At 39.0% G+C, this 18,674-nt stretch overlaps 1 protein-coding gene across 1 annotated transcript in view; it reads right to left on the bottom strand.

The window, feature by feature from the left end:
• The window catches only part of mybpc1 (myosin binding protein C1), a 38,441-nt gene that overhangs the window by 10,228 nt on the left and 9,539 nt on the right, over window positions 1-18,674 (bottom strand). Inside the window, exons 4-21 of the mRNA XM_085376294.1 lie at window positions 18,398-18,613; window positions 17,377-17,424; window positions 13,154-13,195; window positions 12,736-12,777; window positions 11,958-12,068; window positions 10,943-11,091; window positions 10,744-10,861; window positions 10,604-10,655; window positions 9,896-9,952; window positions 4,862-5,028; window positions 4,601-4,733; window positions 3,342-3,350; window positions 2,955-3,079; window positions 2,757-2,862; window positions 1,582-1,748; window positions 1,318-1,483; window positions 1,132-1,238; window positions 898-1,034 (exon numbers count right to left, since the gene is read on the bottom strand). Coding sequence (XP_085232420.1) covers window positions 898-1,034; window positions 1,132-1,238; window positions 1,318-1,483; window positions 1,582-1,748; window positions 2,757-2,862; window positions 2,955-3,079; window positions 3,342-3,350; window positions 4,601-4,733; window positions 4,862-5,028; window positions 9,896-9,952; window positions 10,604-10,655; window positions 10,744-10,861; window positions 10,943-11,091; window positions 11,958-12,068; window positions 12,736-12,777; window positions 13,154-13,195; window positions 17,377-17,424; window positions 18,398-18,613 — 1,952 coding nt within the window. The remainder of the gene's footprint in view (window positions 1-897; window positions 1,035-1,131; window positions 1,239-1,317; window positions 1,484-1,581; window positions 1,749-2,756; window positions 2,863-2,954; window positions 3,080-3,341; window positions 3,351-4,600; window positions 4,734-4,861; window positions 5,029-9,895; window positions 9,953-10,603; window positions 10,656-10,743; window positions 10,862-10,942; window positions 11,092-11,957; window positions 12,069-12,735; window positions 12,778-13,153; window positions 13,196-17,376; window positions 17,425-18,397; window positions 18,614-18,674) is intronic.

The following is an 18,674-nucleotide window of genomic DNA, read 5'->3' as shown; positions in this document are numbered from 1 at the left end:
TAGCTGCAAAATCGGTGGTTGGACTGAATTTTTTCACATTTAGTGACAGATTGCAAAGAGCTGCAGTGACTGCTTTCACAAAGGTCAATTCTGGGAGGCAACCTGTCTCCAAATAATTACAGTCCAGCAAAATCAGCAATCGTGCTTGGAGAGATTAGAGGTGTGTAAATAACCAAAATAAACCAAAATTATAAATGCGGAGAGATTGACAGCACTTTGCAATCAGTCTGACTCAGTCTGCACCAATGACTCAGAGTGTCTTTGTAATAGGGGACTTGACTCAGCTGGCTGCCTTCTGGTTGTATTTCTATATAAAAGCAATGTTATCGAGTACCTCTGTCATTTGGCAGTTACATTTCTGTCCTGCAGCAACTACGTCACTATTTGTGGAGGTATTTCTGTTTCAGATCTCTGAGGTTCTGGCTGAACTATGAATGTAAATAGTTAATGTGAATTTCTGCAGACAGCAAGAGATCTGAAGTTTTTTCATCACTGTTAATCTGTGTATGACCATAAATGGATTGCATATAATTGCCAAGCTGACCCCATTCAATCTCAACCTGATAGCAGACTGACTATCAAGATTGCAAGTTCATTGCACATGGTGACAATAATTTGTCATGCCTCAGTGTCCAGTGGCAGTTTTGCCTAGTGTTGCTCCAGGCTAACAGGCAAAGTGTCCACTAGAGTGTCAGTTCTGACCAAATAACAAAAGGGTGATATCTGAATATAATGAATGAAACAAATTAATATAGTCATGAGTAATATAGCCCATTTTTAATGATTCAAAGTGCATAAACAATACGGTTATTACAGACAGAGCAGTTTTGAGTTGGGCTAAGGCGCTGTTGTTTTTTGTGTTAGTAGTGGGGTGAGTACAGAATCAAAGGTTCTCACCCTTTCACCCTTCATCCACACCACTCTGGGTGCTGGTTCTCCACTGATTGGGATTTCTAAGCGGAGTTTATTTCCTGCCACGACAGTTACAGTGTTGTCTGGGAAGTTCAAGCTGTCCAAGAGTACCCTCGGAGGGTCTGCAGAAAATCAAACGAGGTCATTAGAAAGAGAGAAAGCATAAAGAACAATAAGGAGAAAAAAAAGCTCTTGTCCAGTGAAGCTTCGTTTTTGTACCAATGATGTGGATTTTGGCAGAAAGGCTCTGTGAATACCCCTCAGGTACAAAAGTGTAATCTCCTGCATCGTGAAGGGAGCTGGCTGCAATTTCAAGTCGGTGGACTCTGAAAAAACAGAAATGTGTGAGACAAACGTTTAATAAAAACAGCTTTGATTGAATAGAGTTCCATAGCAAGGTCATACTTATTTCTGTGTATGATGTTGAGGCGATCGCTAGGTTGGATCAGCTGTCCGTTCCTGTACCAGCGGCCTGGGACATTTCCTGGGTAAATCTCACAGTGCAACTTGATGGGCTGACCCAGCAACACCGTCATGTCCTGCAGGTCCTGGTACACCTTCAGTGGTTTCACTAAATAAAGTATAGAGGAAGGCCAGGATATAAGCTGTTTCTTTAAGAAAGCATGCAACCAGTAGTAAGAATTTAAATACAGAGAAGATGCTTCATACAGTCAACTTGTATATGAGCCTCAGAGGTGCCACCAGAGGCCATGATGGAGTATGTCCCAGTATCGTCTCGTGAGGCGTCATCAATCACCAAAAAGTGTTTAGTTCCCTCACACTTAACTCGATATCTCGATCGCACCCCTGTTGGAACCTCAACACCATTCCTCAACCTGAAAGAGCATTTGAAATGGTCACACACCGACAAATAAGCAGTGAACAATTTACAAGTGCTGAACATGATGGTGAAGATTTGATCACTTGATGTTTCCTGAAACACTGGATGAGAAAAAGAGGCAACTTCTGAAGGAGCTATTAGATTTTAGCACATCCCAAAGATTCTGAGTGGGGTTAGGGTCTGTCTTATGTCTCGTGTTCTCCGAACCACTCTTTCACAATCTGAGCCTGAGTTCTCTTTACATCGCACAAGTGGAAATGCTCTTACTTTCACAATTAAAAGGAGCTGTGAGTGCTACAGTTGATGGATTACACCGCACACTTATATAATCTCTGATCATGATCATTTAATATCTTTTTCATGACTGCATTCCTTCCACAGAGAGGATTCCTTCCGGGTTTTAATAATGGTTGGACAGTTCTTCACACAGTTTTAGTAGTTTTATTCATTTCCATAGAGGTTTTCTTTTCTTGGTGCGGGGCAATAACCCGACACTTCTGAAATGGAAATTACTCACTGGATCAGCTGCCCTTCCTGACACACTCCCAGAGGGATTTGTGTCTTCCTCCAGGACTGAAACAGGCATCTCTTGTTTGTTAGGCAAAACCACCACATTAGGGAACCACTTACTCAATGCATTAGTAAGTGTTACCGTAAATAACACGTTGCTAGCCAAGGCCGATTTATGACTGCAGTAATTATCTCTTCTAATAAAATAATAGTTATGTCAGCTAAGTTAAGTCAGGCGGTGACTTTTTTTTGGCCAGACAGTATATCGTGTCTGATTACTGAGCTCTTTCAAATGTCTATTTTTTGTAATACAAACACTTTTTTAGGTTGAAATCATATTTTACCATACACATAGTTTGAGTAACAAAGCAAACCTTAAGGAGCTTTTAGTTTGAACTTTTTAATGATTTTCTTGTTTGTTTATAGCACAAGTCGCATTCATGTGTTATTATGTTAGTCATAGCATGTTTAAATCCTTCATTTTCAGTCTTACCATTTGACTTGAGCACCTTCCTCTGAAACTTCACACTCTAGCTCAATCCTCTCGTTCACTGTGGTCTTCACAGGCTCAATACCTTTAACTATCTTAACTGGTAACTCTGTTGGACAAGAGGGAAGAAAACTAAATGATTGGCTCCTTAAGCCAACAATTCTTAGTGGCTGTTTTAAAAAGATCAATTAATCACGTTACCTTTGACAAAAAGCTCTGTGCTACATTTCTCATCTCCTGCGGCAACCGAATAGGCTGCGTCATCATTGGCGGAGCAGTTGTTGATGACCATAATCCTTTGTGTGCCCTTATGCTCAAAAATATACCTAAACAGGAAGAACGTTAATTAGGTCGCTCATCATACAGTGGTCCCAAGATAGGAATGCATATGATTTCAAATTGGTGATTACAGAGAATAAACACTATTAGGAAAATCAAATGTACAGTAGCTGCAAAATTTAATTGTGATCTTTCAGTCAACATGCTTTAAAAATGCTGCACACAGCCAGAAGTGAAAATACATACAGAAAGGTGAGGCTCACAACAAAACTGTGACATGGAGAAGGGAGAGTGGATGAATGGACTTACTTCCTTTGACTTAAGGTCACCAGTGGAGCCAGAATGGGGCCGGAGCACAGGAAGTGCAGAGCAAGTGATTATGGTAGACAGGAAGGAGCACCATGATATGACAGACAAACAACAAACACAAAGAAACATCATGCCTGGAGGGGTACAGCAACAATGTTACAAGAAAGAGGAGCAAATGGGAGAAAGTCTTTAGAGAAGGGAGACCTGGAGACCAAACCCAGAAAACAGCAATATCCTCCCAGATGGCTTTAACGCTGGATGACTTTGAACAGAATTAGCTTAATACTGCTTATCTATAGAGAATCTATAATCTCAAGAGGCCTTGTCTTTTGAATAAAAATATGCATGTCTTTATCCAGTTACATGCCATTTTTAGGCTGATATCATGAAATAAAAGAAAAATTCAGCCTCTTCTTCTGTCTCTTTACTGTGCTTTGAAATCAAACAAAAATATCTAGTGTGGCAAAAACATTGCTCTGACTCTGCTGTTAATGCGCTGTTGCGAGATACGTTATATGATATAGCCTAAAAGAATGAAACCAGTACAAACATATTTTTGTGCACTGGAGGAATCTGAAAAAACTCCTCTATCCTTTCAAAAACATTATAGTTGGAAAAACAAATCTATTCAGCCCTAATATGAAGAATCTTGTCGAAAAAGATGATTTTTGGTAATACTTTGTGATCCAGTATCTATTAAAACTGTTCCAAAGCCAGACTTTGTTAAAGACCTGTGAAGGAGGTACCACATTTTTCCTGTATAGAGGAGGACATATACAGCAATTAATGGCAGTTACAGACAGCATATGAAATCATACTCTACATGTACACCCAAATGTAGCTCTGAATTCTTAAAAATGCTAACATGTTTGTTTGATATTCAAGCCACATTAGAGTTGAGACTGTTACAGTGTGCTGGAGGTCAGCTGGCAATGGTTCACAGTGCAGTGGACTAAACTGGCTGCAGATATGTTGCATTGTTATATTTCAAGATGTCTTACTATGCCACTGTTGACTGTTGATTTGTTTCTTTTGGGGGTATTTGTACCAGTGTTTGTGTGGAGTAATGTGCAATGAAACATGTGAACCATTGTGCTTTAGGCTGGTGACAGAATGAAAACATTTACCAGAGGACTGGTAAAGGAAGGAATTGTCACAAATAAAGTGCATTTCTTAATACATAAAATGCACTTTATTTGCGCAGTGCTGAACCCAAGAAGACAAAGAACTGATCAATAAGGGAAAAGGTCGTTACATACTTGGGCGAGGGCCTGATTTCCTGTCCATTCTTGTACCACTTCAGTTCAACTGTCGGGTCAGCCAGGTCCACCACTAAGCGGATCTTTCCACCTTTATCCACCTGATATGCAGGGTCCAGCTTCTTTGCAAAAGCTTTGAAAAGACAAAACTAAAGTCACAGCAGGATAAAAAAAACAAAAAAACAAAAACCACCACAAAGACCTTAATGTCTGAAAAGAGATAAATATTAATATGCATCAGCTGAGCACTGATTTATCTACCTTCCAGCTTCTTCTCCTCTTTAGGCATCTTTTTCAGCCTCTTCAGCAGACCCCTCAGGTCTGTGATGCCGTACATAAAGGCAATCTTTTCATACTGATCTGGCCGGGCGTTCTTCAGGATCTCCCACACATCCACCTCTGGAGTGTCATCCTGCTGTTTGTGCTCCCTAGCGGTGCCGAATATGAAGGAACGATGTGAGGGCAGGATTTATTGGCTGGTGTTTGCAACGTGTCCTGAGGAATCACTCAATGACCTTATACTGATGTAGTCAGGAGATTTAATTAAATATAGCAGTCACTGTGAGGTTTTCCTCCTGTTTCTGGTTTAAGCATGCTACAGTATTTCTCTGCAGAGCATTCTTCAGGACATGTCACACAAAGGGATGGGCATGGTGAGCTGTCTAGTTGTGTGCTCACATTGGCTCTGAAGTTACTTGTTAACAGGGTAGCAGCGCAGTTAATACAAAACAGTGGTGCTCTTTAACTTGTGGAAGGTCTGTGTGTTTTTCATGTGTCTAACCATTTTAGAATTACCGTAATTGTCGGGCTATAAGCCGCTACTTTTTGCACAAGCTTTGAACCCTGCGGCTTTTAGTCAGGTGCGGCTTTTCTATGGATTGTCCATGATTTTTGTGATATCGTAAGACGATTTGTTTTGTTTGTTCTGCTGTTGTACGGCACTACGTTGCCTGGCGGAAGGATCGGGGTTCAAGAGTGGTATGTTGGTCACATGTCCATCCGCCAGGCAACATAGTGCCGTACAAGTAGCGCGAAAAACAAACTTCAAAGTAGCGCTACGCGTTCAGCGGGAGTCGTGGATGACGAGCGGCGATAAACTTGCGAAAAGCAAGTTATGCTCAACACCACCAGTGGATTCTGACAGCGTGGAAAAGTGTGAAAACATCCACGATCACCAACGGATTTCGAAGGGCTGGACTGCTGCATGATGGAGAGGAGGACACCGCCACGGCCCTTCAGAGGGTGTTCGACTCTGACACTGACAATGAGGATTTCTTTGGTTTTGAAAGTGACAACGAAGGAAAGAAGCTGAGAGTGGATGACGAAGCCATCCTGAGCCTGTTCGTTTCCGACACTGGAGAAGAGGACTTTGGTGGTTTTAGTGCGCAGGAAGATGGTGGTGAATGACTGACTTTTCTTCTTGTTAAAGCCGTGTCACTGCACCTGAGCCTAAAAGGTAGTCCGAATCTATTTTTCTGGTGTGCTGTAGGTTATTGTTATGTACTACATTTGTTACTCATTTATGAAGCACAGCACATGTGCAAATATGTACCCATAACTTGTTTTTCAAAATATTAATAAAAGGGGTGTGTCTCCAAACAGCCATCTCTTTCCTGACAATTCGCTTTGTGCATATTCTCTTACATATGATAAGTCAACATTGAAACACCTGCGGCTTTTGGTCAGGTGCGGCTAATGTATGTACAAAACAGGATTTTCCCCTGATTTTAGCTTGTGCGGCTAATATTCAGGTGCGCTTTGTAGTCCGGGAAATACGGTAATCAAGACAGAACCTTGAAACACAAATACAGATCACAGATAACTACAACTACAGATAACCATCTGGATCATAATAATAATCCTAATATCAGGGTGGCCTGCCTTAAGAGCTGGGACACAGACCAGTAGCTCTAACACTCCTGGCTTGAGGATAGCTGGGGGCCTATGTTGCACGTCTCTTTCTCTTGTTTTAGTTATACTCAGCTTATATATTTGTCTTCATTTTTTTCATCTATATATTGTTTTATTTGGCCAGTTTGGGGGGTAGAAGCAATGGTGATGTCTGCTTTTTTTTTAATATAGTTCTCAAACCACTAAAAACTGTGCAACATCTGTTTATAGCAATTGTGACACAGAAAACCACAAACCTAGTTGTGAGCAATTTAATGCAGAGACTTTTTTCTTTCTACTGTCTGCATCTGCAGACAAAAGGCTAAACAGGATTGTAGCTCAGCTGGATGGAACTCCATCGTCTTTTATATTATATCATCAAAAAGCCTTTTGTCGATGGACACTTTCTCCTGCAAAGGGATTTGGTTGAATTGTTCCTGGATGAAACAGTGTTATTTGTTTCTGCGTCTCTAGTAATTTTCTGCAGTCATTAAATCATCATTAGATCACTAATTTTAATGACTGAGGGTTGTTTCATGGTGCAAAAAACGGATATTTACATATTGTAGTTGTCAGTTAATTACATTAATATTCAGGTACATTATTTTATACCTAAGCTAGCTAAGACTTGAAAAGAGCTCCTTGTTGCGAGCCAGCTTGCCCCCAAAGGTTTTAACTGTCTTGAATAAAATGCAAATAAAAAACTAATAAGGCTTTCTAACTTGCTTTCATAGTTTATAGCATGCTTTGAAGGATGAAGATGAACAATTAAATAAGGATTAAAGAGGAGGCTTCTTTAAACAGTAAGGGGAGGAGTTCTTTTTATCAGGGTTAAAACACAAGAACAGTTATAGATCAATCAGGTGGAAGGGTTTTTTTTTCTTTGAGAGATGCTAGCTTATTGAATGCTTAACAGCTTTGTGCGATTTGTCTATATGAAGGATGCATGCATTTAAGGGAAACCTGCAACAAAGATTGTCATATAGCTCTTGACATGGCCCATCCCTTTGTTTGCTGGTCGGTTGGTTTAATCACATCACAGATGCTCCGACAATGTTAGACGATGGCAGAAGGAGTGTTAGAGTTACGGGATTAAGGTTAATAAACATGTCGTCCTGGACATGAGTGTATTTATTAGTTTTAAATAGTGAACATTCAATAAGCCTTGTCTTTCATTGACATTTTTCCCAAATGTCTGAAAGCTTGGGGCTGAATTGAGTAAAATACTATCATATTCTCTACATGTGTTTCTCATTCGTTTATTTTCAAGCAATTATGAAGACGCTGAAATAAACACGGTGGTGCTTGCCTTATATTTCTAGACTGAAATAAACGACAATGTAGTGATAACACTATTTTACAGCATCATTTCTCCATGGCCCACTTGCACTTCATTAATGATCCAAAATGGCACTCTTTGCCTCATAAAGATGTGACTTGATTTCACAGCTTGATGAAGACAAGTCACCTCAGTGTCAATGCTGCAAGACCCATTTCCATCATTGCTGAGTGCTGGTGGGGCATTTAGGAATGTTGCCTTCAAATGAAGTGTTACCGTACTACAGGAGGCCAACACTCTTGCTCGTCCAATACCTAGAGCTACGTTTCATGCTGGGGACTCTACAGGATTACAGTACTCACCCGCAGTAAGGTCTAATCATTTTAATACCTATGGTTTTCGTTCTACTAACCTCTGATTTCTGAATGTATAGGGGAGAAGAAGAGACAAGCCCAAAATAAATATATAATTTTGTCAGTGAGCAGTGTAACTGACTAGGTCTTGTACTCACACGCTGCAATGTATTTCAAAAATGCATCATGGTGTTTATTTTGAACCACTGGAGTAGCTTTTGCTATTGCACAGAGGTTTTCAAGCTGTAAGGCACACCTCCCACTGGAGAAGGTGCACTTTGGCACCAGGTTACTGTGACTAAATTACTGTGTTATAGTTTCCACATATGCTTGGGTACAAGTGACCAAACTTTTGTGTATGCAGTGCTCTGTGAGAACCTCTGTAAACCATTCTCTAATGTCGACTAAACATCTACGTTGGTTTTTGATGACCAAGATAATAGATAACTAAAGTAAGATAACTAAATAATAATAATAATAATAATGAAAAAGACATTTTAATGGATTAAAAGCTCTTGTTTTGAATGGCAAATAGTTCTGTAAATCTGGAAAGTTAACTCCAATAACATGCTTTACTTTTTCAGAGAGATATAAGAAAGGTCTGATAGTAAATTTTAAAATGTCCAATGTAGGAGAAACATCTGTCATTTATTGATTTACGGTGCTTAACAAACTTATTAGGCCACCATCCAGCACAAGGTTTATGTGATGGCTGCCTTAAATTAACAGTATTGGTATTTACCATATGTATTTGTTATGGGTCTGTAATGGTCAATCTCTCAATCTCTTAATTTGAAATATTTTTAATACTGATATATGACTATTATTTGTATCCATCATTTTCCAAATTTGCAGTTTTATATATATGGCAATAAGCAAATAAATATATATTAAAACACAATATTATTTGTCATTAAGATGCCAAAGTACAGTTAAATTTACATGCATTTCTGAACATAAAATTAATTTTGAACATTAATTTCTGAAGTCCAGCTCGAATTTGGGTAGAAAAATATAAATTCCTAGTTAAAAGTTTTTTATTTGTCTAAAAAAATAATAACATAATTTTACATTTTAAAAGAATTTTTGAAAGAATTCTAAAATATTTGTGGTCTTTGTGGCCTTTTTAAAGGACTCTATGTAGCTATCTCATCCATTTAAATATGTTTGCATTTTAGCATTTTTAGCATTTTACTGCAATTTACTGATAAAGAAATGTTTTGCTCACTGGTTAAATCTTACTAATTGTGTTAATAAAATAAAAAGTTATGCTTCAGTTCTTTTAGTTAAATTCTTAATTAATTTGTTTGTATGTTGATTAGCTTCCATACAGTCTACAGACACACTTTGGTGAATAAACTTGCTACTGTTGGCTAAAAACTTAGCTAACTAAGCTAATCTTTCCGACCAAATATGATAATTTTTAGGTGCAAAAAGCAAGACCACAAGGTTCATGATGCTAAACGGACAGTAACGATGTCCATCTTTTATTACATGTTATACAATATTGAAAATATTGTAGTGTTTTAGTATGAAGATGAAAAGTGGGGACAGCTAAATTTGTCTAGGAGAGGGGCCCGCGGACTTTGAAAACCCCTGTTATAGCTTCTTTGATGATCTGAAGAAATGTGCTTTCCACTCATACAGTAACTGTGTACAAATTAAATTTACAAACGATGTGAAAGAAGAAGAGAAAAAAAGTAGATCCAGAAAAGGGGCCTAAAAAATACTAAAAAGAACAAAATCCACTCAGGATTAGGATGTGACTCTCACCTATGTTTTAGAAGACCACTAAAGTCAAGCTCTCCTGCATCTTCTTGTCTTTCACTGCTGTTGTTAACAAGGAGAGATTAATAGAGATTTAATCAGAACTGAAAAAGCTAGAAGCACTAAAAACAACGGTAAAAGAGCATCACAAAGCAAAAGCTCTGATCTCAATCGATACATTAGCTCCAAGCTAACTCACGATTGGTGCTTACACAGAGACCTTTTTGTGTCTTTTCCCAGATAAAAGCTTGAAACAAGGTGATTTGTGTAAAACACATCCAGAGCTGTCCCGGGCAACATTGCCACAATGTTGAAGTACAACATTGTGATTATGCAATGCAACAGGGATGCTTTGAGTTGCTTTCCAGTCACATTGTTTGGAGGAAGAATCAATGTGCAAGAGTTGGCCTTTAATTACACAGTGAGTGAACTGGTTGATTTGTAATTACCTTGCAGAAAGGTAAATGACATTATTACAACCATCTTGTCACGCTTACATCTCATACAGAGACATTACTTGATGGAGAGGTGTTCAGTGTGCCTAAATGAATGGCACTTTTTCTTATCTTCATTTTTTCAGGTGTCTTTATTAGTATGTATAGAATATTACAGATCCTATAATAGAACAATGCTTTGTTTTGAAAAGAAAACATAGAAATTCTGTCAAATTCCATAAGGGTCCTGCTGACTCATTCATAAAGGTCTTTTTATTACCTTCTCTTGAAAGCGGATCGAATGTCAATATTCTGTGAGCCCGTTTCAGCTTCTGTAAAACAGTATCAGCACATAGTATGCAATTTTTATGTTTGTGGCGGATTTTTTTTGTTCTAAAGTATTTTAACAATGTGACAAACCTTTAACTTCCAAGTCAAAGGAACAGCTATCAAACTTGTCCTTGTAGTTGACCTCGCACCTGTAGTTCCCAGCATAGTTATCTTTGGCCTTGATGATGTGCATCTCAAATGTGTGGACCTGATAAAAGTTTGTATAAGAGTAACGTTATCACAAAATTTGCTTACATACCTTCTAAAGAAGGTGAGGGTACATGGATACCTTTGTGAGTCGGTCAAAGGTCTCTTTTAGCTGTAGATGTTTTCCTGTCTTGCTGGCCAGATCCATCCATTTCCCTTTAAACCACTTGATAGTTGGTTTGCGCAGAAGATCTTTGGCCTCCACTTTGGCAACAAAGGTGATGTCACCACCTTTGGACAGAAAAATTTGATATGATTAAAGAGAAAGTGTAATTGGGTACCAGTGAAGACTAACATAAAAAAAAGCATGCATTCATATATTGTATACAAATACAGATGCAGAGACTGTTTTAACTTAGATATCAGTGTCACAGTGAAAAGTACACAGCATATTTTTGCTTCTTTTAGAAAAAAGTCTCCTTTCATCTAACTGTTGAAGTTGATGTGTTGCAGTGGTCTCTATGTGTGAGTACATTTCATTAATGGATGCATTTTTAAAGGAAAGCTTAAATGAAGGCAAGCTATTGTTAATTGGTGTATACAGTATTTTTAAACATGTACCGGTACATTGATTAAAAAATGTGTACTGGGGCTATTGGTGTAACAGTAAAATGATAAACTAAAAATCAATTAACATATTTGTTAACACTCTGTCGGGAGCTCTGGTTGCTGGGCGTGTGCGTTTTCCACGAAAATGGCAATTCACTGCTGCAATTTTCTAGCAGTCACCAAAGCAATCACAAGGACATTTTTGGTTCACCATCCTCTTTGCAGCCAGTTTCACCCAGCAACCACTCGCTGTACAGTTGGAGCATATAAATTTTTCATGTGAGACCGGAAGTTGCAACCAGTTTCAGGCCTGAGGAACTGAGGGATAAGAAGATTTCCAGCTTAGTGGTGTCTCTACTTATGCTTATAAGTCAAAGTTAGCATCACCAGCAGTGATCTGAAATAAGGCTGAAATAAAGAAAGATATCTTGGCTCTTCTAAATCCTATGCCTACTGCAATCTGTCAGATGGATACAGTTTTCCTTTTTTGCAGGTTTCCCTTTGAAGTCCCTCCTCAGATCTTCTTTCTTCTTCATTCTATTACTCACCAACAGTGACAGCACCACTCAGGGGTCTCTCAATCAGCAGGGTGGAGAGCGGTGGGTTGTCAACGGGCTTGTCCAGTTCGTCTGGTGCCTGACCCTCTCCCAGAGACCACACTGGTCAGTGAGGAAAAAGATCACCTACGTGAAACACAGCTCTCCTCTGCCACAGGCTACAAATAGTACAGTAAGGAGTCGTAGCACCCACCTTTTACTTCTCATCTGAAATTTTTACTTTTACCAGTCCAGAGGTACAAAGACAGACAGAAAGACTAACAGACACACATGACTTCCAGCACTCACGCCTCACACAGCAGCAGGATCTCAGCTTGCAACATGGAAAGCATGAAAGATATGCAAATAGAACAAGCAGCACCTAACTTTTTATTATTATTATTATTATTATTAAAGAAAAACTGGGTTTATAAATTCTTAATTGTCTGGATACTGCAGTCTTCTTTGGATCCTGGAGGTATGAATGAAGATAATGCTGTTGCCATATGATTGTGATTCACCTCTGTTGGGCACTGTGTTAATACTTTACGAAACTTCACCATGGACAAAATCTTGTTAGCTTTTCTGTGATAATTTTAAACCTTCTAAATGAAAATGAAAAAGATTTATTTCTCTGAAGCCCACTTTATGTCCTTTATGATTATGTGAAGACACAAAGAGTTGGGGAGACTTCAATAAAACAATCTTTTTCACGTTTCGCGCAATATTCTTGAAACAAATAAAACCGAACAAAGTTTCTCTAGAAGTGTAAGGGCTACCACTTTATTACCTGAGTCCTTTCTCCCCATGGCTGGCACAGGGACGCTATCATCTAAACAAAGACAGAGAGAAATTTACAGCATATTGTAAGAAATAGTACTGTAAAGTCCACTGAAGCAAGCACACACTCAGAAAACGATGACAAGCAGTTAAAGGTATGCAAGCAGTGAGGAATTCTGAAAGGTCAGAGTTTAAAGGTCAGAGTGCTTCTTTTTGGTTTTTTGTTTCAAACTATATTGTGAACGCTGTTTGAAATTTTCGTTAGCAAGGGAGTTTTGAATATTTTGACTTTCTTCTGCTAAAAGGCTAACTTCCAAACACACAAAATACCTAGAGATAAACATGTCTCCAACATGTTTTCCACACTCAGCCACTGAATCATTTAAAATAAGCTTCTTGGTCAAAGATCTAAAATGGTGGGATCTTACTAGGCAGCTCAACTGAGAGTTTCTTGGTTGAACTGGCATCCTCTGTGGAAAAAAAAACAGAGTTATAATCGAAATTAATCACTATAAATATAACTACTGCCGGTAGTTTGATGATTATTGTGGCTACAACAGTGTGGGTTGGACATTCAAAGGTTTAGGGAAGCTGTTTTTCTCTTTTATTTAGAAGTTAACCAAAATGTTCCAAACTAACTGACCAACACTAATACTGACACAGAAAACAAAAGCTTCAAAAAGAATACGTAGATGTAATGTTTCAAATTACATAACATGATGTAATTTGCATTAGTGTCCTTCTTCCAGCAAAAACAAACTCCAAACATACACTATATTGCCAAAAGCATTTCCTCACCTATCCAAGTCATTGAATTCAGGTGTTCCAATCAGTTTTATGGCCACGGGTCTATAAAATCAAGCACCTAGGCATGCAGACTACTTCTGCAAACATGTAAGCTCTCAGGAGCTCAGTGAATTCCAGCATGGTACCATGATAGGATGCCACCTGTGCAACAAGTCCAGTTGGGAAATTTCCTCACTACTAAATATATCACAGTCAACTGTTAGTGGTAGGTCGCCAACTTTCTGCAGAGCCAGTTGCTACAGATCTCCTAACTTAATGTGGCCTTCAGATTAGGTCATGATGAGTGCCTAGAGAGCTTAATGAGAGGGGTTTCCATGGCGAGCAGCTGCATGAAAGCCGTTCATCACAATGTAAAGCGTCAGATGCAGTGGTGCAAGCGCACAAATGCACTTCAGAAATTTCCATAAATGCACTCCTAAACCAAATGTATATATAATATATATTAAACCCTATGGATTAAAAATTGGATCTCACTCAAGTGAGTACCAATAACAGACTCACTCTCACTCATATGCTTGTGAAGGAAAAAGAGCAGATACTTTTCGCAATAAAGTGAAGCAGGAGCACTGGAAGAGGCGTCGAGGGAAAAAAAAGGGAAAAGTAGCAATTTTAAAATTTTGCTCATTAGGCGTAGAACTTTTTGATTGCACCTTTTATAACTAATATGTTGTTAACAGAGATGACACACTGCCTGGGGAAATGTATCTCATTCATTTGACATAGAAATACGAAATATGCTTTTTTAGTATTGCAGAAATCGCAGGTTGAGTGTTTGCACAGCTCCTTTTAACCCGAATCGTATGTTCACATAAATAAAACTGATATCAGGATCATAACTAACTGAAAACATAATAAAGAAAAATGAAGAAAAAAAAATAAAAACAAAAAAACCCCAGTAGCCTATACACATCTGTATATGTGATATAATTATGACAGCTGAATTAACACTTGAAGACATAAGTGGCATGCACATTTGTATTGCATGTGCAGTGATTTATACAGTGATTTATTTGGTGTATATTTTGCATGATACATGCATATAAAATATCATTACCACATCCATCTTTAGTTATCTTAGAGAAATAAAGGTTGAAGTGCAGGTAGAAATTATGCAGTGCAAGTTTGCAAGTAGAAATCACACATTTTCTACATGTATGTCAACAAGCATAGACATACATCTGAAGTTTACAGATGTGACACATCAGTATTAAATATTTACATCATTTAGATTGTAAAGGGTACTTTTGTCAATGCCTAAACCAGACTTAAAAATGTGTGTACTTATAAAGCCGTAAAGCACATTAGACACCAGAGAATTACAGTTTTGGTCAAACAACCATTATAGGCAAGAACATCCTAGTAATTTAGGATATTTAATGATTTTTTTGAAAAACCTTTCCAGGGGTGGGATGATTATACAGAATACATCTACAGTGGGGCAAAAAAGTATTTAGTCAGCCACCGATTGTGCAAGTTCCCCCACTTAAAATGATGACAAAGGTCAGTAATTTGCACCAGAGGTACACTTCAACTGTGAGAGACAGAATGTGAAAAAAAAATCCATGAATCCACATGGTAGGATTTGTAAAGAATTTATTCGTAAATCAGGGTGGAAAATAAGTATTTGGTCAATAACAAAAATACAACTCAATACTTTGTAACATAACCTTTGTTGGCAATAACAGAGGTCAAACGTTTACTATAGGTCTTTACCAGGTTTGCACACACAGTAGCTGGTATTTTGGCCCATTCCTCCATGCAGATCTTCTCGAGAGCAGTGATGTTTTGGGGCTGTCGCCGAGCAACACGGACTTTCAACTCCCGCCACAGATTTTCTATGGGGTTGAGGTCTGGAGACTGGCTAGGCCACTCCAGGACTTTCAAATGCTTCTTACGGAGCCACTCCTTTGTTGCCCGGGCGGTGTGTTTTGGATCATTGTCATGTTGGAAGACCCAGCCTCGTTTCATCTTCAAAGTTCTCACTGATGGAAGGAGGTTTTGGCTCAAAATCTCACGATACATGGCCCCATTCATTCTGTCCTTAACACGGATCAGTCGTCCTGTCCCCTTGGCAGAAAAACAGCCCCATAGCATGATGTTTCCACCCCCATGCTTCACAGTAGGTATGGTGTTCTTGGGATGCAACTCAGTATTCTTCTTCCTCCAAACACGACGAGTTGAGTTTATACCAAAAAGTTCTACTTTGGTTTCATCTGACCACATGACATTCTCCCAATCCTCTGCTGTATCATCCATGTGCTCTCTGGCAAACTTCAGACGGGCCTGGACATGCACTGGCTTCAGCAGCGGAACACGTCTGGCACTGCGGGATTTGATTCCCTGCCGTTGTAGTGTGTTACTGATGGTGACCTTTGTTACTTTGGTCCCAGCTCTCTGCAGGTCATTCACCAGGTCCCCCCGTGTGGTTCTGGGATCTTTGCTCACCGTTCTCATGATCATTTTGACCCCACGGGATGAGATCTTGCGTGGAGCCCCAGATCGAGGGAGATTATCAGTGGTCTTGTATGTCTTCCATTTTCTGATGATTGCTCCCACAGTTGATTTTTTCACACCAAGCTGCTTGCCTATTGTAGATTCACTCTTCCCAGTCTGGTGCAGGTCTACAATACTTTTCCTGGTGTCCTTCGAAAGCTCTTTGGTCTTGGCCATGGCGGAGTTTGGAGTCTGACTGTTTGAGGCTGTGGACAGGTGTCTTTTATACAGATGATGAGTTCAAACAGGTGCCATTCATACAGGTAACGAGTGGGGGACAGAAAAGCTTCTTACGGAAGACGTTACAGGTCTGTGAGAGCCAGAGATTTTCCTTGTTTGAGGTGACCAAATACTTATTTTCCACCCTGATTTACGAATAAATTCTTTACAAATCCTACCATGTGGATTCATGGATTTTTTTTTCACATTCTGTCTCTCACAGTTGAAGTGTACCTCTGGTGCAAATTACTGACCTCTGTCATCATTTTAAGTGGGGGAACTTGCACAATCGGTGGCTGACTAAATACTTTTTTGCCCCACTGTATGTTGAATTAAAAAGAGAAGAACAGGGTGCACAAGTTTGAATTTATTTGTGAATTTTTCTAGTACACATGGGGTCAATTGCAGAGCCACAACTCAAATTGGGATCATAAACAATTGCAGATTGCCAGTCGAACTCGTATATTGCAAAAAGTCTGTGGAATAATGAAGAAAGACTACTTCCAAATTCTTCAACTTCACTTCACTTGATCACAATTGGCTACTGAAATGGGGCAATAATCCCAAACACACATAAAAACTGGTTTTGAAATGGATAAAGTTATCTAGCTATAAGCTTCTGGAATGGCCTTCCCAAAGCCTTGACCTCAACCCTATTAAAGGTTTGTGAACTATGCTTAAAAACAATCAACTAGCAATTCTGCCAAGAAAAGTAGTCAAATATTCAAATTGAATTAAGCCAGAAAGGGACATATGTATATATTTTAGCTTGTTTTTTTTGTTTTACCCTGTGTGGATACGATTAAATCAAAATTAAATTCAACCTTTTGTAACTAATTATTGTTTTTTTTAAAGTCATTAAAACATTAAAATCCCAAAATGACCAAGATATCCATGCCCATGATGAGTGTATGTAAACTCCTGACCACCACTGTAGGAAGATTTTATTATTTCACTTTGTAGTTCTTAATTTCCTTCCTGTACAGGAGCAATAATTAAACTACCTAACACTGCTATTCCTTCAACCATCTTGCTAAAGTGCTTGAAATATTTTGGGAGCACTTACTATGATTAATTCGATTGCTTTATGGCAACCATAAGGAACTTGAAAAGGTCTGTTATTGGTACCAACCTGGTTGAGGTGTTGGGGATGGGGTAGTGGCTGCAGGTTTAGCATCATCTGGAATAAAGGTTGTCATTGACAAATAGACCCACTTATCAAAAGACTCAAGGTCAATCACTGGCAGGTCAACTTTGACATAAAAGCACGAGGCCAAGAAGGCCAATGACCACATGCGAGACAACTGTGTCATGCAATTCTTGGACATGAATGAAAAAGTTGTTTGATGGATTGGTTTGTGCACAACAAAACCCCCTAACTGCTGTACTGTAGAGTGAAACAGTGTGAGGTCATAGCTGTGTGTGTATTGCCGTATGATTCTTAGTCTGGCGTAACAAAAGCACAAGCAGACTAGCGTCAAAGTGTGTGTACACACACACACACACAAACAGGTATATCAGATAAAATTCAGCCTCAAAGCAGCACATAGTGGTAAAAAAAAGCTCATGGCTAAGCCAAGTAGCTCCATCTTTCCTCTACATAAAGAAAAATAATCCAAGGAAAGCGGCCTGTTTGTCAGTACTTTGATGTTCGCATGTTTTTGCCTTGTTGTTTCTGGATTATAAAGAACTAAGTTTGATGATTCACCTTGCAAATAAACTGCATCACTTTCATTTTGCCATTTCTCAACCTAATCAGTACTTTATCTTTTTATATAACTCTTTGGATCTGAAAACTCATAAATTTTGTTGTTGTTTTTTCTTTGAAGTCTGCATGCAATCAAAGTTAGGGTTGCACTGTTTAGGAAACAAGTGAGAAGTCAGTGCATGATGCCAATCAGTGAAGTTCAATGTTGACTTAGCAAAGTAATCTATTATCTTTTTGTTGATAGTAAAAATATTTTTGAAGTTATGTAAAAAGAAAAAGAAACTTGTCTTAAAGGTTGCTTTTGCCATGCTGCAGTGCAGTTGTAATGTGCAACTGAAAAGACTATTTCAATGCTCAGTGTGTTTGCTTTGATCAGCAAGAGGGGTAAAACATGCACTTTCACTGAGAGACATGGGATTGTTTCATATTAAAGAAGCATACTTACCAGGTGGTGGGGGAGAGCAAGTGCCCTCTTCCTTTAAAGTAGAGTTAGCAGACTCTGCTTGCTCTTTTACCCCAACCCCACCAGGCTGTGGTTGGATTGAGCCATTCACGGCAGGACACGGCTCCTGAGCCACCACAGCCTGTACTGGCACAGGCTCTGTGGATTCTGGTTTCTTCCCATCAGTCTCTACTGGTTCTTTCCCCTCTGCTACTGCCTCTGTACAGCAGACAAAGCGCCAGGCTGGAGCAGCAAGCATTGAGCACAAACACACGAAGCC

Source organism: Diplotaxodon limnothrissa, linkage group LG17 (genome assembly GCF_057381915.1).
Source record: "Diplotaxodon limnothrissa isolate DT_005_m linkage group LG17, D_limnothrissa_male_GT1.1, whole genome shotgun sequence".
Classification (NCBI taxonomy): Eukaryota; Metazoa; Chordata; class Actinopteri; order Cichliformes; family Cichlidae; genus Diplotaxodon; species Diplotaxodon limnothrissa.
The sequence above is the reverse complement of the archived record's forward strand: the minus strand, read 5'-3'. Positions and strand labels throughout refer to the sequence as shown.